The sequence below is a fragment of the Gambusia affinis genome, linkage group LG09 (genome assembly GCF_019740435.1).
Source record: "Gambusia affinis linkage group LG09, SWU_Gaff_1.0, whole genome shotgun sequence".
NCBI lineage: Eukaryota > Metazoa > Chordata > Actinopteri > Cyprinodontiformes > Poeciliidae > Gambusia > Gambusia affinis.
In genome coordinates this window covers 4,721,286-4,746,012 of record NC_057876.1, presented here as the reverse complement: position 1 = coordinate 4,746,012, position 24,727 = coordinate 4,721,286, and the positions used below count along the sequence as shown (strand labels likewise).

Genomic DNA, 24,727 nt, shown 5'->3' with positions numbered 1-24,727 from the left:
ATTCAAATTCTCTCTATTCCTCCTGTTTTTCTGCAAAATGTAGGATTCATCAGGGGTGGAGGGGAGTTTTTGGTGACTAAGGTAGAGTACAGAGAGAAATCGGAGTTCCTATAAACCTAGAGAGGAAACATAAGCGTGTTTCAGATATGATAAAGCGTTCTGAGTTTACCGCGGTGCGCTGGGTGTTTGCAGGGCGGCCAGGTGAGCCTGCAGCAGCAGCAGCAGCAGCAGCAGCAGCAGCTTTGTGGCCACTAAAGACTGATAACTTCTGGACTGGGGCCACCGGCGCTTCCCTCTGCCGCTGCTTCTCCTTCTCCTTCTGTCTGTGGTCGTGCTGCAGTGACAGGAGCTGGGTTTGGTCTTTGGGCAGCGTGCGGTGGGACCTCCGGCTCGCCGACGGCTGCTGACGCTGAGCCAGAGGCTGAGGCTGGGGCTTAGGCTGTGGCTGAAGCTGTGAATGCTGGGACTTGTGCTGAAGCGGCGGGTTGGGAGCCACGGCTCTCTATGTGGCAGACACGGAAAGCAGCACACACAGACTGACAAAGACTGAGAACGACTGCAGCAATGTAATATTCATAGGATGTGATTAAGTGAACAATTTTAACATGCTAAATCGTTGGTTTCTTTTTTGTGTGTTTTAAAACATAAAAACATAGCAAAAGTTGTCACACCCGCCGAACTTGTCCACATTTTAATATCACAACCACAAACCTCTCTACATTTTAATTGGGCTTTATTGTTTTTGTTTTGATTTTAGTTTTCTTATTTTACAAAAATTCATCAGACAAGTAGTTTCATTTTGTTAACTCAACTGTCCTACCGTGACAGTGTGGCTAGGATGGCAAGTAAAAGAATCATCTTTTCGTCCACCGCGGTGCGCATGCGTGAAATTTCCGGACGTAAACAATAACATGCTGCGTGTCTATAGCTCCTGAAATAAATTGACTTTTCAATCATATTCTAATTTATTAAATGGGTCTGTAAATGTTGAAAAGTGCTACACCTACATGGGACTGTCTGACATTTTCTGTTATGGAAGAATGGACTTTTGAGTTGATGAGAGAAAAATGCAAGAGATGATGATGCATTTTATCTGCACTGCATGTCGCTGCTAGCTTTTGAAAACCAGGAAGAAAACAAAGCAGAGACATGACAGGAAGCTCATTAGCAAGCACTGGATCATTAAGCCGCGGTAGATGTGACAAACAGAAATAAAATAAAAAAACATGCACACACACACACACCTAGACAAACATGTAAAGCAGAAACAGCACAGCCCCGAGCTAAAGAAGTCCTCTGACTTCTAATTTAGCAGACACAACTTTCTGCGCCGCAAATGCACGCAACAAAATGGTCATCTACACATCCAAAGGACGAACACCAAGACCGCAGTCAGGGTTCTACAAAGTAAACTCCACCAAGAGAAAGGTCACTGCAGGCTATCAGCGAGTCAAACTGGGCCATGAGCGAGGCTTTCACACGTCAGACCGCCCAGGGGAAGATTTGGATCAACTCTGCCTGGGAGAGGAAAACGCCCGAGACCTAATGCAGTTTTCTCCTGTATGACTGGCACGCAGGTTTGAAATACCCAGCATGCTTTCCCTGCTGCTGCTCAGCATCGTTCGACACCGAGTGCGCTCAGGGCGTGACGCTGTTTATTATTACAAGTAGCAAAACATAAGAAGGCGAGGGGGCGGCGTGGAGAGGGAGCCAAAAAATGTTGCGAGAGCGAAAACACCTTTAAACAAATAGAGTTGGAGCATCTATTTGGATTCGGTTTTAGCGTTTTCTAATATTTTTCCTGCTTGTAGTAAGTTGTCGACAGAACTAAAGGTTGTCTGTAACCTCACTGACGTCTTTTGTTCTCCATAGTCATTGGCTAAAGAAATAGGGTCGCATGACAAATAATTATGGAAATGTCTTGTAGGATAATTATAGATGCATAATCTTGTTTGGACCAAAACTTCCCAAAACCAACAACAACAACAACAACAACAAAAACAACAATCCTTTTTATAATAAAAGTAACACAATATGATTAGTGAAACAAGATGGTGGGATAATTACAGCATGAGCTCCTTCAAACTAGTCAGCAACAATTAGCAAATACCCAGTGGAGCAATGCTGAGAAAATCATTGCTAAAGGGTTTTTAGAGGAGCGATTGTGGAGTTTCAGAAAAAGCAGGAGTTTCTTAAAGAGACAGAGGCCCAATTTCAAGGCGTTGAATCGAAATGTCAAATTTCTTTTAAGCCATATTTCACTCAGGTTCCTTTATTTACCTTATTGTGCTATAAAACATATTACTGTTATTGTGCCTGGAAAACATAATACTGCCCCTTTAAGTTTAATTGTTTTACACCACATAAATCTGAACTCTTTGCAGTAGCGTACGACCCAGCTGAGACCCGTATGTACATGTGTAAGGTTGCAGGGAGTCACAGAGAGGAATTAAAAACAGTGAGTAGATAAAAAGTGTTTGCATATCAAAAAGTGACGGTGAATTCCAGCCGTGTCTTTTTTTCCTTCTGCCAGATCTGTGCGTCTAAAGCCTCTCCCGCTGAGATCAGAAGGTGTGATTCTGGGAGTAGAGTGAAAAGAGAGACGCTACAAGTACGAAAGGTTTCCTACTGTGATCAGCTCAGGCAGCGATGGACGAAAAAAAAAGAAAAAAGAAGAAGAAGGCAAGCGAGAGGAGGGGAGAGGAGGGGAGAGGAGTGGAGGCGGCGCGCTGGGCTCAGCGGAGACAGGACGGATATGAAGAGCGAGGGTTTAAAACAAAAGTGATGGCATGCTGTGATAAACACCGGTTTAAAGTGGTGGCAGAACACAGCTCCCCCCCGTCACCGCTGTCCCACTCAGTCTGCACAACAACAAAAAAAACCCCAAACATATCAAAAGTCGCTCAGAGTCTGCTTTGTGGAGATCTTCGACAGGATAACTCTATTTATAACACTTTCAATTACAAGTGCACAATTTCCCTGGGTTTCCCTTTCATGTCCCTGCTTAGCTTCACCCGCACGCTTCGTTTTTATCTCCCATCTGTCCGAGTCGGGGACCAAAACATTCAAGGCTTTTCTCTCGGAAATCAGCCTTCAGCGATGACACAAAAAAGTAGAAGTCGTCTCATATCCGACCCGATTAAAAGCTTTTGATGCATGAAAACGTAAAGAGAAACTCAGCGCTCCACGAATGGAAAGAGCAATTATCGTCTTTAAAACCACAGAATGAGGTAAAACTGGATCAATCCCCCCCTCTAAACTAATGGTCCTTTAGGTAGGGAAAAAGTGGGAAAAAAAAAAAATAGAAGAAAAAAAAAAGTATTCTGCTCCTTTGTAGCTAAACCAGAAGAATTATCACCATGTAATTGGAAAAGGACAAGAAAAGGTTTCTTACCTGCTCCGCTGTGGAGTCCAGAGGCCTTACTGACACATTGTCACTCCACTGTCTGCCAGCATGATCCTGTTCACACACACACACACACTTTTAAACAGGCAGCCACGTGCTAAAAAAAAAAAAAGAAATTAATAAAAAAAAAACACCTGTATGTCCAGTGGAATTAGAATTTCATGAGAGTTTTACAGATTCTTTTAAACTTAGTTTGAAATCTAAACTCCCGTCGTCGTGGATTCTTCCGTTGCTCAGACCTGAAAGCTGTAAACAGCGATTATCGTAATTTGGTGGGATTCTGAGAGGTGGGAACTAAAATATTCAGCGTGGAGCTTTTTAGTCGGCACTCTCGACTCTAAATATTTCATTGTGGCCTCATTTTTGAAAATTTCTCCTGGAGCAGAAAAAATAAATAAATAAAAAATCCAAAACACCCTAAAGTGGGCACGTGTTGTTTTTTTTTTTTTGTAACACTTACATTGGGTAATTAGCGGATTTAAATGTTTGCAGTGATTGCAACGCTGCTTTTCAATTGTGTTTGCTTGAACCTCAGGGAGATTAAGGCGTGACGGCGGCAGCTCGGCCCTGATCACACAGCTGCGGTGGGAAAGTGTAAACTATCGGGGATGAGGCAGGAAGCGTAGGACTTTTGCAGCAAAGATGCAAGAAATTAGAAATGACGTCACTAACAGACACATGCTGGTTGTATAATCATCATCAGGATAACCGTCTCCCCCTCCCCACGTTGGAACAATGATAAAACTGAAAACCAGAACTGGACAGATGGGATTTACTGTGGATTTTCTTCAGACAGGGCCAAAGCAAATATACAAACTCAAATATATACAAACAGGTTTATTAAATGAGACATTTGGGCTCTTTAGCTTTGGCAGATCAGGAAAAGTTCTTTTGAGCTGATTGGTTTGTCGTTCAGATAACAGTTTTTAATGGAGTTGAGGGCAGAACTATAAGAACAGAAACTCAACGTTGGTCTGCTTTCAGGACAAGCCAAACATTAGAGGATGAGTAAAAGACAACTGGACTTCGACTGGACACATTTCTCCTCATCTCAGGGAAACAGTCAGAATGACCAGGTAGAACCTGTAGCCTAGCAGTGGGAGGGAACAGATTTGATTGAAAATATGACCTAATAACTAGCATTCAGACAAAAATGACAATACGTCCAGCTACAGGTTGAATATCTATATAAAGGAAGTCACACTTCTCACTTCCTGTTCTGAAAACAAGCCGATAAGGACGAGAAGGATCTGTGGACTACATCGAAACGTCTGTTTCAACGTTGTCATTTCCCTTTTTCCTGTTAACCCTTACTAAACCAAGCTTCCCCTCCACACATTTCTGGTTGCTGTAGGAATTGATGTGCAAGATGGTCATAATCACTGCACCATTTCACATCTTTATCTGACAAAACATCGCATGACACACTCACTGAGCGTGTCACGTAATCAAATACCGATGCACTAAACTTAATGAAGCATCATGGTGAAGTCGGTGACTGCTTTACCGCCACATCTACGATGACAGTAAACCTACAGAGCATAATGACAGAATGGATATTTCAGGGTCGTCTGTTAGGGTGCATTCACACCAGCTCTGCTTTAAGTGAACTCTAGTTTGTTTGGCTAGAAAATCCAGTTTTTTAAGTGTTAGACCTCCTGAAACCCAGTGGTCTGAGTGCATCATTGGACCAGAGTAGAGTTGAAATTATTGGCAGAATAGGAAGATTGGTTTTGGCTGTCACTCTAAGTTGTTTGTTTTTTTTTTCCCCCCAACACATTTACAAATTATTGGAACTATTTCTAGGGGTTGACTTACATTTTGAGAAAACGTCAGAAATTTTGTAGAAAAACGAGAAGATAAACTGTTAATAAGACACTAGAGAAGAAAACTGAAACACAATGTACTGTACCAAGTGTTTTCTTTTTATGAATTTCAGTGTTCTAAGTTGAAGTTTGTTTGCATCACTTGAGAGCTACTGTATCAAGTCATGCATCTTGCTACATGTCTGTCATGTTTACTGAAGCCACTTCCTCTGTGCTGATGATGTCTGACACAGAGAGGTTTCCTCATCCTTCTCCTTCTTCCCAACTTCCTGTCTGTATTTCTCCTCTGCTGAGATGTTCAGACGGCTGATGTGTAGATGAGGGGATGTGAGGAGGACGGCCCAAATATTTTCACAGCTCTGTTTTAAATTTCGTACCTTCTTCTGGAGTCTAAACTGTTTCATTGCAGTTTAGTCGTAAGTCCGTTAACTGAATCTGTGACCAGACTTGATGCGTCAGCCTCTACATGTGTAAAACTCTAAATCTTTACCTGTCTCCTGTCACACTTCCTGTTTTTCTCCTCCAGTAGGATTCTGTTGCCATGGAGATCAGACTCCTCCCCCATAAAAACCTCCTGAAGCTCCGCCCACTGAAAGGCACACTCCGTCAGCTGCTGCCTCTGCTGCTGTGGAGTGCAGAGGCATTGAACGTTTCAGATACCATTGTGGCTTTTTAGCTTTTCAACATCAAGACTCAAGCTGTCGTCTGTTATCTTTTTTTTTTTTTCTTAAAAGAGAAAAACAATCAGGTTGCAAAAACACTTTGGCCGCAGCAGAGCAGCTGACGTGAGCTCCTTGGTGATGATGACGATGACAATGATGGAAGGCGTCAGATAGGGTTCAGAGGCTGCAGCCATGATGAACGCAGATAGAAACCGTGACTCACGTTCTCCAGCTTCTGCCGCTGCTCCTGCTGCTGCTGGATCCGCCTCTGTCGGTCGGCCAGAATCTGCTTGATCCGTTCCTGCTCAGCCAGCTGCTGCTGACAGGACAAATTCAGGGGTTGAGAAAGTTATTCCAGAAAACTGCAAGTCCGACTTTATTTCCCCGTTTCATCAGGGATGTTTCTAATGCGTAATTATTAAGAATATTAACTTGCTCTGTGTCTTTTAACCATATAATCTTTACAGAAGCATTCAAAACCCCTGAACCCTGATTTTTTTGTTTGACTAATCATAACTACTCAGTAACATTTTGACCGACCCTGAAGGTAAACATGCTACTTTATTTCTTAGCGTTTCATTTGAGGATGCACCGACCTATTTTTTTCACTTCCGATACCGATATGTGAGGTGTAGCATCAGCCGATACCAATCCGATAAAGCTGAATTCACTTACAGACATAAATCTTCCAAATGACAAATGTATTTGACAACATCTGCACCAGTTCAGCACACTTAAATACATGCATCTCCACTTTTAAATCTGACCTTTTTGCTGTTTCCTTTGACTGATAAAAGCCACTCGATCACATTTTCACTTCTATTAAGGATAATCTTAGCATTTTAATTTTGCAGTATTGTTTCATTTTCTCTATTAGTAATCCTGGTAATTTCCAAGGTTATTTTATCAACTTCATCAATATTTTTTTCTTGTTTGTTGTATTAACACAACATACAAGACACACACACATTGTCATCTAATTTTACCTAAAGATCCATCACTTTATAGCCGCTTGTTGTCTTGTGTTTTTTAACTCCAGACAGAGTAAATGAGTCATTTCTCATTATAGATAGAATAAAATACCTGATGCTGAAGTAAAACACTAAAGTCGGCCACAAATTAGCACTTATTTAAAGCGCTGCGTTGATTGATTGATTGATTTTTTTTAGGCTTTGATTACTTCAGTTGCTAGAAATATTACTGTCCTATTTGTAGCAGCACTTTGCGTGGCTTCCTGTCACTAATCCCACCTGCTTCTTAACGCGAATCCGTCTGCTTACTGCGGACGAGAAAGTCACTTTCAGAACTGCTTCACAGAACCCAACTTAAAAACAACAACAAAGAAAGGAAAAGAAACACCTGCTCAGACATCTGATGGATTTCTCCTGCCTCTGCCATCCCCAACTTAGTTCTTGCAGTGAGAAATGAAAGAACAAAAACTGAGGCTGCTCTGCACTCATTGAGTAATTTTTCATCAGATCGCTCTGACTCAATGCAGGCCAGATTGTAACAGTTTCAGATTTATGAATACCCACAGAGAGAGAAACACACACACACACACACACACACGTGGCTGGTTACTGATTGGTATTAATTACTGATCCATGTTACAGTAATGTGGCTAACTCTGCTGCGACTAGAGAGATGAGGACTGAGCATGTGCGAGCTTCCAGTGGCGTGCCGTCTTATCTTTGTGTGCAGATGTTATATCCAGAAAATGCTTTTTCTGCTGCAGATAAAACATTCATGATGATCTTCTGCAACGATATCATGATGTTTTTGTGTTTGTTAGCTCTGGTAGGCGTACGCTGTGTCTGCCGCTGCTGCCACACAGGAGAGGGGTTTGGTTAGTAATGATTTTAAGGGGGGAAGAAAAGAAACGAGGATTATATGTTCATTTGTTCTTTATTTTAAAATCAATCCATCAAAAACAAATTAAACAATTTGAATGGTGAAACTAATAGGCTGGAATCAGGACAATATTTCACAAATTGGTTGGAGACATTTTTTTTTTTTTCATGCGGCTTTTAGAAATTTGTGGTCTATTTCCAGATGCAGGTTTTTCAATAGGTTTAGCCCATCAATACCAATTTTAGCCAAAATGGGGAATTTCCTTAAGAACTGCAGTATGACAAAGAATTTAAGCATATTCAAAATAGTTTTTCTAGCTTCATTGAGATTGGAAGCAGTTATTATTAGTTTTTTTAGGAGCAGAGGTGACGTCACACTGTGTGTGAGGGAGAGGAATTGGTATAAAACCAGACAATTATTATGGAGTTGATGACTTAGACCAGAGTGTTTGCAACATGGGCCAAAAAAAAAACACCTTTTAATCACTTCTCAACAAGAAACTAAATCTACAATAACGCTAATTAAACAGAGTTATTGCCTAACTTTATTTTAGTAATAAAAAGACGTCTAAATAATTGAAGATCCAAAACTTGAAGAGTTTTTAAAAGAAAGACATCCAGTTTGGAAATTCTTTTGCACAGAATAAGATTCACCCTCTGCTCAGCTATGAGAACATGTTTTAGGTCACTGTCTCTTTAAAAATGCTTTTTGTATTAAGCAAGGTTGAACGAATAAATTAAAAAGAGATTTGGGTTCCCTAAAGTCTGTTTCTGAGTAGAAGTCAGTTGATAAATGTGGTTTTATTTATTAAAAGAGGAAAGAGAGCAAAAAGCATGGTTGTTAAAAGACAAATACTTTTGTGTTAAACTAAACATTTTAATTTGTCAGTAATAATTTTGCTCTAACTAAAGAAAAAAAAAAAAAGTCTCCATCTGTATCAGCCTTCATGCGGGCCACACAGAAACAATCAAGGGGCTCCAAATGGCCCACGGGCCACACTTTGGTCACCCCCGGCCTAAACTGTCTTTAGCATCTTATTTTAGCAGCCAGCAGCCTTAGTTATGAAAATAGTTAACTTTTTCACTCAGTAAAACCTTCCTCACCAAAGAGTACTGCTGGTAGTGGGTAAGCATGGTGTGTTCACTGCTGGGTGAAAGATAGGAGTTTTGAGTTTCTGGTTGCCCAGTTACCAGTGAGAGCTGAATAATCTGAGAATTAATTGACCTCGCATCCATTATTTTTGCTAACAACAGGAGTAAATTACACTGAGTGAAAAACAAACTCACTAAGAAGAAATGTAGTTTCTTCTTACAAACACAGATTCAGTTTCTCAATACGAAGGTGTACAAAATCAACCTGCCTGTTGTCGCTGTTGAGCTCCTCCTCCATGCCCCCCCTCTCTGCCTCCTTGGCGATCTTCTGTCTGTAACCGTAGAAACTCCCGTCGTAACGTCCATTCCCCGGGAGCGTTCACTATGGAGCTGAGAGGGGAAAAACAAACAAACACACAAACAAATGAGCGTGAGAAATGGAGAGAAAGTAAACAAACAACACGGTAGTGATCAGGTGAAAGACAGAGTGGGAGGGGCTACAGAACGACCTGTCAGTCACCTGTTGTTGGACACAGTGGACAGAAAGTCCATGTGGAGAAACTAAAACAGACGACTACCTGGGTTCGCCTTCCTCCTCTGCGACCTCATCTTCTTCATCCTCACTGCCGCTGTACTCATAGCCCGGATCCTCTAACAGAGGGAAATACAGAAAGAAAGTGGTGAGGAATTCAGCTTCCCGCCGGTAGAGGCTGATTACCAGCAGAGTATAAACAAACAGCAGCATCAGAACAGACAGAACCCTGACCGAGAAGAGCCAGAGCCGTAAAAGAATCGGTCCAACCCGAGGCGAGGATAATTACTGATTTGTTTTGAATACCTGAAATATTCCTGTTCTATCCAGAGTTTTCACTGCACAGCGTTGTTTTATGTTTTTATTTTTAAGTAGTTGTGAGAAACGGTGGACAAATGTGAAACTGCTGCTGTACAAGTCACTTAGCATTTTGTTGCTAGGTAACCAAAGAGTGAGTGAGTTAGTTGGCTCCACCAGCCTAGCTTGTCAAAAGCCTTTAATCTGCCTGCATCTCCCAGAATGCTGTGCGGTTCAGGATTATAATTCAGTTCATATTCCATATATTTAATCTTCTATCAGATGTATTTCTTTTTTTATGATGCAGAGAGATTTTCTTTCCATCAACAAAATTATAAAATGTTTTCCCAGAGACAAAAGAGATGCACTTTCCCTAACAATGCGATACGGACTCCTTGCTCAAAGTTGGGAAGCAAAGAAGTAAAGTTTGTCCAAGAAAAACATCAATGACAGGAAATATGGAGTGAAAGGGAACCTTTCCGATTGTTTGGGACACCTGGAAATACAAATCCAAGTGACTCGAGTTTGTCACAATTCTGCCCAAGAACTTTGCCACAAACAAACAGTGAGTTAAATAATATCTTCTTCCAACAATCCGGAAACTATTTTGTGATGGACGTTGTTTTTTTACGGCACAGCGGAGGTTCATGTCTCGAGGGAAAAGTGATAACAAAAAAGGTTCTCAGATCAGAACACTGACGCTTGGGATCAGTGGAGAGGAAACTCCCCAGATAACCTCGCTGAGCGTCTGTAGTCAGTCCTCAAAAAAGCAGGTGGATAAACAGAAGCCAGAACAAAATGGGATCGACTCCAAGGACTGATGAGAGAAGAGGTCACTGTCAGTCCAGACTTTGTCCAGAAATAGATGATAGTTGGATTGAAAAGCTAGCACTGTAAACACAGAACTGTCCCTGTCGTTGGTGTTAGGGTCCAGTAACACCAATTACAGAAATCGATTGGGAAGTAAATCAATTTTGTTTGGTTGCTTCCCAACCAAAGTAAACAAAAGATGCTTTGGTAGATAATTTTTGTTAGATCAGTTGGTTGGAAACTAAAAAAAAAATGTTCCCAGTCGCTAAACACAGTAAACCACTTGATGCTAATAGCAACACTTTTCAGAAGAAAGACAGCCAGCAGACTGACTCAAAACAAAATCAGAGAAAAGATACAGATTTAAGAAGCTATTTAAAAGAAAAGTGTATTATCCTGTAATGAAATGTCTGCAATTTGTTCAAGCTGAGAGAGTGAGATTTGAAGCAGCAAACAGGAAGGCAAAAAAGAAAAATTATTTGGTTTAATTCTTTTGAAAGCACAGTATTTAAAAATGTTCTGAGCTTTTGAAAACCCCATTGAAACTATATTTTAATAATTAAATAGAAATTCTCTAAGCCAGGACCAAATACTCCACCCTGCAACTCACAAAAGAGATGGTTGAAAAAAAAGAAGAAAAACTTTAGGAAAATATTTTCTGTAATTTGTAATTTTTTTTTTTTGAAAATAAAGTGAGACAGTTCTGGGACAATACACAGAAATTGCTTCTTTGTTAATGCTAGCTAAGCTATTAGTGACTTTTGCTAGCATAAGATCACAAACTGTTGAAAGTGTCAACTCTGTTATTGTATTAATGTTTAAAAATGATTATAAAACCGGTGTGAAATTGAGATTTTGTAATGCAAGCCATGCTACTAGCAATATTTGCTGCCATAATGTAATAAAAAACCTGTTGTTGCTGTTTTAGTAGTGCTAGTTATGCTATTAGCACTTTTTGCACCAGCATAAGATAGAAAAAAAAAAACTGTTAAAAGTGTCAGTTCTGTTATTATTGTCAATGTTTAAAAGTAATTAAAAAACCTCTGAGCTTGCTGTTTTAGTAATGCTAACCATGCTACTCCTGCTATTTGCTAGCAAACGATAATAGTAAAAAGCGGTTTAGGCAAAGTGTGAACTCGGTAATCAATGTTTAAAAATAATCATACAACTCCTTTTTACAGTGGCATGGCCTCTAGTACTAATCTAATCTCACATCTTCAGGTAAAACTCTTAAAGAAAATTCAGAATGACCTAACACTGGTAGCTACATTCCTACTCAAAACTATATTTTTTTAAAGCCACATATGTACACAGGAAGTGTTTTGTTGTTTTTCCTGTAGCCAACAGAATAAAATCATTGTTCTGATGATGGGTGGTGACGGGGGGGAGAGAAGATGAGGCTCTAGTAACGACATTTGGACAACATCTGTTGTGAGAGCAGCTCAGCCAAAAGCTGAACCCTGACTTGACTCTCCAGATGTTCACATTAAAGGTAACACAACCCAGGTGGAGTTGGTTAAAGCAGAATGACAGAACAAAAAGGTCAACAACATTTCCTTTCCCAAAGTCCCCCGTCGTGTTGTTGTCCAAAGTTTTGGGCCAAGTAGAGGAGAAAGGAGAAATTTGTGGATTTAAATTTCAGCGTTGGGTGATACATCTCACAAAGCCCAACCCATCTTTGTTCAAACTACACCCCTGAGGACGCTCAAAGACGAAACATCCTCCTATGCATCACATCCGGAGAATTTATTTTTGATTTAGATTTTTTTGTCCAGCAGCTCGCACACACACAATAATGCGACAGGCATTTTATTTAGTAGGGCATGCACACTTAAGACGGCTCTAAACACACACACACACACGCACACACACACACACACACACACACACGCACACACACACACACACACACACACACACAAGCCAAACACACAGAGCAAGCAGAAAGTCTCCAGTCATTTAGTATGCTTTTGGAAGCTTAGAGATTAGAACCAGATGGCCATTCTGTTTCCTCCTTCCTTCCTCTAAGCGTCTCTCTCTTTCTCGTCTTCCTTCTCCTTTCTGCCTTTTTTTTCACCTCTGAAAATGAACTCGGATAAAACTGACAGATCTGATCAGGTTGTTTTTCACAACGTACAAAAATCCAAAAACGCCAGGCCGACGTTGCCGTCGCACATCGAGCTCATCTAGGGTTCAGAACGGGGATAAATTATTTTCACAACAGCGCTCCTCCCTCTATGTTTCACATTCCAGCTCTGCTGCCCTGTGTCTCTTTCCATCTCTCCAAAATCCCTGCTTCCTTCTTTCCTTCCTTCAAAAAAAGAAAAGTAGCAGAGGATTGTGGTAATGGTATCAGAAAGCGAAGACTTTTTAAAGCTCACCAAGAGGAATTGTGTAAAAATGTGGGCAGCGGCTGCGGCCAAGTGCAACATTTCCCCAAGTTAACATCGAGAGTCAGAAAGCGCCTGAGCAGAGGAAGGAGACTCAACTGGTGAGGGATTCAGCAGGAAATGTGAGAAATAAATCCTTACACCAGCTGTGTTTCCACAAACTATAAAATTGCACAAATTGAAATTACAAAAATAAATGCGCTGAATGGAAATACCAATTAACAGAAAAAAAAAAATTCAATTAAACTTTTTTGTGATGGGATAAGGCAGTTTTTCAGTCACAGTTGATGTATTTCGCAAAACCGCAATGGAAACACGTGACCAACAGCCAGATGTTACTACTGGCGAAAACGCCAAAGAAGAAGAGAGGAAGTAGGAGGATGATGGTGTGTTTTTGTTTTTTTCAGACCACGTTCACGTCGCTCCACCAGAGCTCTCGCAGCGTCACAGTTCATAAAAGTTGTGCGTCATTCTAACGTGTTGAATCTGTAGCTATTTTGTAAAATGCCCGACTACAATTTCACCATAACGGCGCATACGTAGCTGGTATGCTGCCGTTACAACCCCTGAATAAGACGCCGCCGTCTCCCCTGATTGGCTGATAGATGATGAGCGCTAGCACCATGGCTGGATTTTTAAAGATTTTTTTTCCTCCTCCAGGGGGTCTTTTGTGGGCTCTAGTGTCCCTTATGTGAAAGTAGGCTGACAGGAAGGGGGAAGACATGCGGCAAACGTCACCGGGTCCGGGAGTCGAACCTGTGCCGGCCGCGTCGAGGACTGAAGGCCTCCAAAGATGGGTCTCACTATCCCCTACGCCACCACGGAACGCCCACCGTGGCTGGATTATAAATATATATGATATAAGCGTTTACATCTATCGCTGCCATGATTTTTAATGATTTATCGCGTGAACTAGCGTATTCACCTGAGATTTTAAGTTCATTCTGTATTTAATGGAAACACCCAATTGCGATATTGTGGCTTTTCTTTGACATTAGCAGAAGAGTTTCATACATTTGTAAAGGAAACGCAGGTACAGACAGCAGCCAGGTCAGCAGATGGGAGGGTCTTGACAAAAAGGCCCAAAAGGCCCTAAAACCTGTTGGGTCCCCTCACCCTTCTCTCGCTTCTTCCTGGTTCTGTCCAGGTGGTCCTTCAGCATGATGCGGACCTGCCTCTCGTTGGCCAGGTCCCTGATGAAGGCGTGCTTCAGCAGAGCGTCTGTGGCGGGTCGGTGGATGTGGTTTTTGACCAGGCAGCTGTCGACGAACGACAAGAAACGCTTTGACCTGCGGAAAGTGAGGCAAAGAAACGATTGAGTGAAAGCTGCACTGAATGCTTGAAATTTACATTCTTTTTTACAATTATCTAAATTTAGCTCAGCTGCTGCAACGTTTATTAGAGTAAATGTACCATGATTCTACAGTATATGGACCTTTTTCACATTTTATCTAAAAACAACTACACACTTCAATGTGCTTTGAAAAAAGTGTATCAAAGAAACTCTAAAAATGTTGCATCTGTTTGTATTCTCTCAGTCGATACTTTGTAGAAACTAACTTCTGCTGCAATTACAGCTACAAGTGTCCTGATGTACCGGCTTTACACACACACACACACACACACACACACGCGCACGCACCCGCGCACACACACACACACACACACACACACACACACACTCCCTACAAATACTATTCACTCTTTTGGATGTTTTACACTTTTTATTGCTTTTACAAATCAATTGTGCCCAATTGATTTGGCTTTTTTTCTTTGCTATCTCTCTCTGTGGGAAACGAACATTAAAAAATGATTCTGCACAAACAGACTGAAAACAGAAAAGGAATTACGGCCGAGATAACTGAAGGCATTCAAAACGTAAATTGTGCCCCAATTTAAATTAACTTGATGTAAATGTTGTACGGATGAATTCTGAATACTGCTCTTTGTACACGGTGTTGTTCCAGGGCTAATAAAAATGATTATATAATCCTACATATCTTTGAACATGGCCTAAATTTCTTTTTAGATAGATTCAGGTAGCTGTCAATATTATGTGGACAGTACACAGAGATTGCTGCTTTAGCTATGCTAGCAGTGCATTAGCGCTTTTTGCTAGCATTACTATGACTAGCATTTTGAATCATAAAAAAACCATCAACTGTTATTTTCTGTTGTTTAAAAATAGAAAATCTGTTTGAGAATGCTTCTAGCTATGCTACCAGCATCATGAGCAAGAGTTAAGTCTGCTATTATTTTATCACTGCTTAAAAACTATTCTAAAACGTTTTAGTGCTGCTTTAGTAATGCTAGCCTGTTAGCGGCTTATACTAGTTTAAAATAGCAAAAACTGTTGAACATGTCAGCTGTTATTTTGTCAACGTTTAAAAATAATTACAAACCTGAGATTGCCGTTTTGTAATGCTAGCTGTGCTACAAGCGCTATTTGTTAGAATAAGATAGTAAAAGGAACAGTTCAAAGTGTTACATCTTATTTTTTTAATCAATGTTTAAGAATAATTTTAAAAGATTATTGGTGTTTTAGTAAAGCTAGTCAAGATATTAGCACATTTCACTAACATAAGACAGTAAAAACAGTTGAAAGTGTCAACTTTTTTAAAAATTAATTTAAAATTTGTTTGACGTAGATGACTGCTGATATTCTGTACGCTTTTCTTCTAGATTTAATTATGTTGACTTTTGTTGTTGCTGGTAGAGTAACAACAAAAACCAAAAAAGCTTTTTGACAAAAAAATGTAAACATATGAGATAATGATTGAATAAATAACATAAAATTGCATATATTGCTTAGTTTAAGCTAAGACGTTTAAATCAATTTGTGCTCAAATACTCGTCAATTTAAAGACCAAGAAGTTTCCAACAAAAAAACCACAACAAATCAATGTAAAAAGCCAACAAATCAATAATGTTTACATCAATACCTGTGTCTAGTAGCTGCTATAAACTTCCTAGAGTTGTCTGGCAACTTGCCTCCAATCAGCTTATCATTCCTCTCAGCACTCCCAAAGAAAAATATTGTGTAAATTGTAAAGTCGATGTGAGGCTTTGAGGCTAAATCCACCATCAGAAATCACTGTGCGAGTCGAATGGGACTGTTGTCTGTTTTTTGAACAAGGAAGGGAAAGAAATGTGTGTGTTGTTGCTGCGTTTATCCGCCTCAGGGAGGCCTCTGGGTAAAATCAAGGCAAAGCTCTGCACTACAAGACCTACTGTTGCTATTAAAAGCTGCCGGGAGAAAAGGCGTTTCTGGTCGTTTTAATAGTGAATGAAAGACAGCAGCTAGTGCCAGTCCAGAGTTCAATGGGAAGAGCTTCTCTATTATGCATGAAAGGGCAGGAAGTGCGAGACGAGTGATTGATGAAGAGAGGGTAAAAATCAAACCCCGATTTAATTTCAAACTTACAGCAGAAACACCACGGCAACTTGAATTCACACGCAGGACAAATAACTTGCATTGATCACCACACGTCTACAAGCACTGAGCTTTTTGTGAGAAGAAGCAGCTAGAATGTGTGTCGTCTGATCGTCAGCTGTACGAAACCCACAACAAAAGACACCTGAGAGCCTCACGCCTGCTGCCTGTTTCCCTGTGTTGTGCCTACAGATGAGAGTTGTGTTCACAGGCTTACCACTTCTTCGATTTGAGTCTGGGTGCGGGGTTTCGAGGAATCAGAAACAGAGCTCTCATTGGATGCATGTCGCAGAGAGCTGCAGAGGGAAAGCAACGGAGTCGGACAGAACAAAGACAAAGGAGAAAAGTGTGTCAGGACCTCTGAAAAGGGATTTAAAGAATCCTGGGAAGAGAGGCAGTGATTTCTGCACACTCTTTACAGAGACGTGAAAGAAAAAACAAAAGCGTAAGGCCTACCTCAGATCAGAGATTACATTTCTAGACACTTCAGTCATTTTCAGGCCTTCAGGTTTAGATTACAAAGTGTTGTCATGATTATTTTTCACGACCAAAAGCCAAAACCTTTGGATTGGATTGTATCGTAACACCATCCTGATATCACAACTTTGAGTATTGACTGATATCGATATCGACCCGATACGATATCAGCTTACTTATTTTGTAGTGTGGAACGTCAGAAAAGGTTTGATCAAGAGATGTTACTCAAACAGAGAGCAATAGTCAACAACAGTAGACATGAGGATAACTGACCCGTTTATTATTAACCACTGGTTCAGTGTGTGGGCCTGTTTTATTTTCACTGGATGATAAATTGTCCCAAAGGTTATTGTGATAAATGAAAATATTGTTGCTTTCCGACTTTTGTCAAGTAATATAATGATAATGGCCTAATAATGCAAGAGCAAATTCTGAAAGATCAATAATCTTTACATTTTAATAAACATGCAACACTGGAACTGGAAAACGTATCGATATCGGATCGGGAAACCCCTAGAAAACAACCCAACAGAGAGATTTACCCAACAGTTATCTTAATATTCTTCCATCATCTTTTTGTGTGGTGTTTTCACTCTTGACCACGTGTGTTTTCTTTTTGTAAAAAGAAGTGGCATAATTGTTTACCGGTGGTTTATTTCTAAAACTTACTGATTTACTTGCTCAAATTTTAGCATGTGAATAAAAACTTGTCTGAGACAGAGCTCTTGAGTTTTGGTTGGAAATGTTTCTCAGGATTAAGCCAGCAGCCATCAAGGTGAACTTTGAAAATTGGGAACTGGCTTAAATGTTTTCCAGTTGTACTTTTTTTTTTTTTTTTTTACCTAATATATGGGTGTCCAAACTTTTTCCTTGCAGGCAAAATTTAGTTTGAAACATTTGGGGGGAAGTAACGGTTTCTACTTTTCAATTTAAAACCTTGAATAATTACAAAAAAATGTTTTCACCTCTTCTGCAATAATTTAAGTTTGCAATACAACAAAAGTGTGAGTGAGATTTTTGTAGAAAAATTGACCTGTAAATATTGCATCTTAAAAGGTTGTCAAATGTTTGCTTTTCATTTTTAAGAAAACCCGATTTCCTCATTATTGTTGTCTTTTTTAATCCACTACAATAGATTAAAAATACTTTTTTTTTTTCTCCAGAAAATTTAAATTTGTATTTTTGCTAACTTTAATGAATGCTGCTAAATGTTTGTGGCATAACTTTTCATCTACTTTAAACAAAAGACGAAAATGGCAGTAATAGAAGACAATAACTTAAATTTTCATCTTAAAAAAATGTAGGTATTTTTCATAAGATCCTCCGCCTTAAAAAAAAAAAGAAATAATCATGTCCATCTGCATAAAATACATGCAAATTTCTTATAGCAAATGGAGCCAGGCCTGAACTTTGTGCACCACAGTCCCAGGATGATGGACTGCAAATTGACTGGAAATGACCTTATAACCCTTTACTGACTTATGGGCAACAACAACATATTTATCTTTAATATGCACCTGAATTCACCGTTCATCAACCTATTTATTATATAGCAATTTTCTGTTACTAACTCCCCAAGCTGAAATATTTGTTAGTTTTTACAAACTGTTTCTTTTCTACAATAAGTTTGGACACGGTGTAATGCATCGTGAGATAAATTCATCCAAACATAGATATTGACTAAGGGTGCACCGACTTTTCACCTCTACATCTTTTGTGTTTGTAACTTACGAGGAGCTCCTTCGGCCATCTCCAGTGCAGTGATGCCTAATGACCAAAGATCGCTCTAAAAGCAAAAGAGGACAGAGAAAGCTGAGTCTGTAGCATAAACACGAGCTAAGATGAAACCCTGTTTGGTGGCTGTTTGCATTGCAGCCTATGAGTCAGTTTGGCTGCAGACCAAGACAAAATACCCATCAATCATAGTCAATGTTTCAGATACAAAGATTTCCGAAACTGAAATCTCACTTCTAGAAATGAATCACTGAAACAAGAAATATGATTTAAATTCTCTGTAAATGAGATAAAATGATACAAATATAAAGCTGAAACCACAGATTTACATACATCAGGTGACAATGCCTAAGTGGGTATGGTAGTTGTTTTGCAAAGGTTGTGGGTTTGATTCTTGCTTTCTCTTGTCACATGTAAATGTGCCTTTAGGCTCAGTTTAATATCAGACAGTGAGAAAAGATTGTTGTATCTTTTTGCATCTAACAGATCAGAGGAAAACAAAACTTTACATAATCAATTAGATTAAACCTAACGTGGGGGGCTGTGTGTCATGCCCAGGGGCACATCAACAAGTGACAAGCTGGAATCAGACCCACAACCTTCTGATCTCAAAACAACAGCTCTACTCACAGAGCCACAGCTGCAACTCAGCTGCTGCTGTCGGCTCCAAATCTCTTATTTATTTTTTTCCACTGTTTGCTGTTTGTAAGGAGCCGATTCTCCACTGGATTTTTGCCCTACAAAAACATTATCTACACTTCTGTGCTGTGTTCTGTTTGCGCTGAAACAAAAAGTTACTCTGTAGTCGTAGGTGGCGTCCGGATTCTCGTCACAGGCGATGACCTCTGGAGCCATCCAATAGGGAGTACCAATGAACGTGTTCCTTCGACCAATCGTCTTGTCCAACTGAGCCGAGACTCCAAAGTCAACTGGAGAACGAAAATATGAGAAATGATCATGAAAAGACTCTCATACTCCCTGGTTGGTACTCTGCATCTCGCTGCGTTCTATTACCCAGTTTGACCTCGGCGTTCTCCGTGAGCAAAACATTTTGGCCCTTTATGTCTCGGTGGATCACATGATGGGAGTGAAGATGGGAAAGACCCTGGAAGACAAATACGTCCACAATGAGCGCGCCCGTTCGCGGACGAGTCAGATGACTCGCAAGTATGAAAGTGGCAAACACTGTCCGTCAAAGAGCAGCTTCGTCACATGCCTGTATTCATACAGACCCGGATTGTCAGATTTGTGGCGCAACTGTAAACATTTTTGCTATAAGGAACATACATTATGCCTCTTTCAACAAATTAGTGTAATTTCCTGGGGTAAGAATATAAAGACTCTGGCTTTTGTCAGTCAAAACAACAAGATTACACATTGGAGCTCTCTTCTATAGACAGTGTTTCCTGTCCGACTTTGATTTAAGAGAAACACTCCTGTCTTATATATGTTTATATATAAATATATATAAAGTACAGACCAAATGTTTGGACACACCTTCTAATTGAACCCTAAATTTTTGCTTTTGCCATCAGGAGGTCTTGACAGTGTAAAGACTTCACAGAAAATGACATGGAATCCAGATGTTTGCACAGCTTTTGGCTTTTAAAGACTATGGTCGTAAACTTTTGATCAGCTGAAAAAATCATGTTTGAGTATAAATGCAGTTTTCAGACAATTCCCTGCTCAAATGTTCTTGTCTCTTGCACTGATTTGTCCTTTTAACATTGTGAAGCTCTACTTAGAACCTTCTTAAGATTCAATGTTGCAAAATGCTAATTCTTCAATTTTTTGACTGGTCTTAAGATTTTGATCAGGAGTGTATGTATAAATTTTGTTGGACGATATGTAGTCCCAGAAATTATTGTCAATGTTGTAATTTTGAGAGAATCTTCAAGAAATATTAATAATGGTAAGGCCATAATAGTACAAGAACACATTCTCAAACATCAATAAACTTTAAATTCTAGTAAATATTAAACACTGGAACTGGAAAACATTTTAAATAAACAAATAAATAAAACAGGAACAACAAATAAAATGATTATGGAGTCTTTGTAAACTAAATTGTCCCTTAAAAAAAGAGATAGGTGAGACCAAACCCCCAGATTAAAGAGTTTTATCACACAGTTTTTGGCAGGAAGAGAGAGATAAGAGAGAAAAACAATAAATCGTGCAAATGGAAATTTCTGAGCTTGTCTTAATTTATCATACAATAAAAATATGAGTCACAATCAGATTGTTCATTACAGTTTTTCATGTTGCAACAACAAATATAAAAGTAATATAATATGAAGGGAACATCGATTGCAGTTTTCTGCCAGATCACCAAGCTATGAAAAGTCTGACCTGCCGATTACTGTTATCAATTTTCTTTTTCTTGAAAATTTGCTAAATGCAGGGACAAAACTGCTAAGTTTGCAACAATGGGGCAGGTATTGCTAACCATGTATGAGCAGATGTGACCCGATGGGTCTGAAATAAAAACATTACATTGCAAACATTATCATTACAATTATACACAACTTTGTCTAAGAAAATTCTATAAAAATACAACAGAGGTTATGACGTTGGAAATTGGAAAGAGATATTGATGAAACTTTTGTACGTTCTGCAAATGGACATAATAAAAAGAACACCTCTTTAAAAATTCTAGTGTAGTGACTATAAAACTATAAAACTGCAGCCATCACACTTGACTTTGCATGTCCAGTGTGATGGGTGCACCAAGTTTTTCACAAACCTTCTCTCTTCATATAACAATTATTGACATTGTGGAATTAGGCCTGTGGTTTTGTAGCGACCACATTCTAGAGGACAGATGATAAAACATAGCATTAATGCAGAGTGGGCTCTATTTTTAACATGCCTGCGCTTCCATAATGAAATATCGGGATACCGACATGATCCCATCAAAAGAGAAAAGGTTAAATTATTTAGAGTTTTAGAAGAAAAAGATAATCGGCCACAATAAATATTTCTTTTTTTCCTAATGGGTCACTTCTAAATGCTAAAGTGTTTAAGTTGAGAACAGTTTCAGAGCACACACACTTCAGTGTCCTAGCATTCTCGCTTCTTCAAAGGAGGTTAAATAAACAGTGGAAGTGAGACCTAATTCAGACAATGACGCTATGTCAGACCGTAGTGTATCTGTGTGTATCTGTGTGTGTGTGTGTGTGTGTGTGTGTGAGGGGATGTTGTGATGTTGAAACAATTAGGAGACAGCGTGGCTGACTGCAGCTCAGAAAATACTGGCCACTGTCCAGATTTCTTTTGTGTCCCCTCCAAAATTCGAAATACTAAAATTAAATATTACAGTTTTCTTCTCGTTCTTGACAGAAGCACAATATCATCAGCGAAGAGATTTATTTGAGCTTGGCTGAGGCGAGCTGAAGGACAGCCAGGTATGCTACTACGGTCACAAACTCAAAGAGAGAACACAGAAAGTTGTTTTTCTCAAAATCTCATCCTCTCCTAAACAACTTTATGCTTTAAACTGTCCAATGAAGTATGAAAATGAAAAATAAAACTATCCATTTGGATATTTTTGCAGGACATTGAACTTTAAGGATTAGAGTAGCACCGATGTGAAGAGTCGCTGTGGAAAGAGGAACTGCATTAAAAGCATCTTCAGTTCCCTGATATACACAAAACTGGAATGAAACAGCAAAATACAAATGATTGATATGAGTCATAAACAACAGCTAAAGCAAAGCTTATATCTAGTTTGGGATACAAAAATCACATGAGCTGTTGGGTATTTATTTCAGAACGGGTAAATGGTGTAACTGTACCTCAGTCTGCTCAGCAATTCATGCATGGAAATGTGGATTATTTTGCACTTCCTCTGTAAATGTGTGAACACTTGTGTTTTAAATGGCTCAAAGCATTTAGAAAAAGCATTACCAAGTGCTTGTCACAGTTTATAATACAGCCTTTTAACATACCGACAAAACTCATAAGCACATTCACTGCAAATTAAAACGGATGTGGTGCTTTACTCTGCAGCTCAATAACAATGCATTCAAAGTGGTATACATATTCATAATTGTGGCAGAGCCATCTGTCATATCAAACCACAAACTAACAATAAAACAGACTGACTCCAGCTACAGTCTATAGCCAAGTTAGCCACACATTTGCTGTGCAACATTAGAACCTGTTCTGTCACTTTTTGGTGAAGCTAATCCTGATTAATGGAAAGGTTTGAGATCAAGCTAATTGTTGGCAACTTTTTCATATTTTACTTCCAGTTTGCTTTGCTTCCTATTAAAAATTATTCAGCTCATTGCAGTTCATGCAAAGCTTTCTTAAGCCCCTCCGATAGCTTTCACTACCTCAACACCTTAAAATAAGCAAAGCCTTATTTTGCTTTTCAGCCATTCTGTTAGATATTTGCTGATGTGCTTAGGATCATTTTTCTAAACATCCTGTTAGATGACTAGTTTCATTCAACCTTCAGCTTCTTACACGAACACCAGAATATTCAGATACACAGAGAAGCAAAACAAACCCGTCACCTTTGCACCATTGTGCTTGAGAGTTGGTGCCGCCACGCACACCCTCTTTAAGGTGTCTCCAAAAAATGTGGCTGCTCGTTACAACCAAACATCTCAACGATGCTCTCATCTACCCAAGGGACCGTATTTAGAAGGATTTGGCTTCGTTTTCAAAGAAAACTTTACAACCGTTTCTTGGACGTCCACCTTGGAGAAGATTGACAGCGGAGATAAATGCCGAAAGCTATGACGCCATTGTTTGGAAATGACATCTTGGCCTTTCCCAGACTGATAGGCAGCAACAACTGCTTCCTGAAGTTGTCTTTCCCTTTTGGCATTGTCTTAAGATGGACCTGAACACTACAAAATGGTCAAATCCAAAACTTTGCAGCCCACTTGTGCTATTTTATTCCTATGCAAGCAGTAAGCGTGGGACTCCGTCTTGGACCTTTACTTTTTGGGAAGAAGTTAGAAGTTGGCTGGAATTTGACCATTTTCCACCTGACCTGCCCTGACCAGCTGGTCGTAAACAAAATATTCCCCTTTTTTTCCCCATCAGTGAACAGATTGGATCTAAGAAGAATCCACTCCAGTGTGCAAGTTGTTGGTGTGGAAAGAAGAGTCAATGTTGGAGAATTGCTGAGGCGTTTTAAAATGAGGTCAGATTAAGTATGAAAGGTGAATGGTGGAGGCTATTGTTAAGGAAACCATATTCTTTGAGGAGAAATCGTTGTTTATTCCTGCTGTTACAACAGAGAATTAGACTGGCCAAGAGTCATATCACTCTTTCGCCATTTCAAATTTCTATAGCTATAGCAGTTCTGTACCCCATTTTTGGGGACTGAAAATAAGAAGTTTCCCAAACCTTGACAACATTAGGTTGAATTTGGGGCATCCTGTGGTGGCATAGGGGATAGTGCAAACCACATTTGGAGCCCTTTAGTCCTCGATGCGGCCGTCGTGGGTTCGATTTCCGGACCCGACCGACATTTGCCGCATGTCTTCCCCCCTCTCCTTCCCCCTGTCCTGTCAGCCTACTGTCATATAAGGGACACTAGAGCCCACAAAAGACCTTCTGGAGGGGAAAAAAAACCCCAAAAAACATTAGGTTGAATTTATAAAAGGAATGAACTGATCCTGACCCAACCTTGATAGCTAGCAGGAAGCAATGTCATCTTCCTGAGACACTGCTGTTTTTATTATTTTAAGCTTTCACCCTCTTTCTGTTATGAAATAAATTAGATTTATATAAATATATAAATACAGCAGGAGTTTTGAAAATTGTAGTGTCAAAGTAGCGGCCCACATTCTTGAAGAAATACACACAGAGGCTACGGTTTTATTTATGCTAACCTTGCTAACAGTTTTATTGCTAGCATAAGATTCTAACGACATTTTAAAATGTTTTTAAAAACATAAAATTAAGTTTTAAAGCAAATGCTCAGTCAGAAACACCAGAAAATCAGAGTCTGTGATAATAGCTGCCTGTGAATAACTAAAATCCACCAATACTTAAAGCTTCCTCTAAAAATGCTTATATCTCCCTATTTTAATATTTCAAACTCCAAATATACCTAAATATACATTAATACGCAGAGTGGAAACCATCTTAGCGCTGCTACTACAGAAGCTAATAATTAAAGTCGTCCTTGTCTCTGCTTCTGGCGGTTCAGCCAATCAGCGTCAAGCAAAATAAATGGTGCTCCTGGATTGGCTGCT

At 39.6% G+C, this 24,727-nt stretch overlaps 1 protein-coding gene across 7 annotated transcripts in view; it reads right to left on the bottom strand.

Annotated features, from left to right (window-relative positions):
• Positions 1 to 24,727, bottom strand: part of LOC122836741 (TRAF2 and NCK-interacting protein kinase-like) — a 69,495-nt gene that overhangs the window by 24,765 nt on the left and 20,003 nt on the right. For 4 of the 7 annotated variants that reach the window (XM_044126558.1, XM_044126560.1, XM_044126561.1 and 1 more), the window contains exons 6-16: positions 19,524 to 19,614; positions 19,308 to 19,438; positions 18,507 to 18,561; positions 16,516 to 16,594; positions 13,982 to 14,154; positions 9,415 to 9,487; positions 9,106 to 9,226; positions 6,118 to 6,210; positions 5,723 to 5,857; positions 3,395 to 3,460; positions 170 to 502 (exon numbers count right to left, since the gene is read on the bottom strand). In XM_044126558.1, coding sequence (XP_043982493.1) covers positions 170 to 502; positions 3,395 to 3,460; positions 5,723 to 5,857; positions 6,118 to 6,210; positions 9,106 to 9,226; positions 9,415 to 9,487; positions 13,982 to 14,154; positions 16,516 to 16,594; positions 18,507 to 18,561; positions 19,308 to 19,438; positions 19,524 to 19,614 — 1,350 coding nt within the window. The remainder of the gene's footprint in view (positions 1 to 169; positions 503 to 3,394; positions 3,461 to 5,722; positions 5,858 to 6,117; positions 6,211 to 9,105; positions 9,227 to 9,414; positions 9,488 to 13,981; positions 14,155 to 16,515; positions 16,595 to 18,506; positions 18,562 to 19,307; positions 19,439 to 19,523; positions 19,615 to 24,727) is intronic. The other 3 variants (XM_044126559.1, XM_044126565.1, XM_044126564.1) reach the window with 3 other exon arrangements.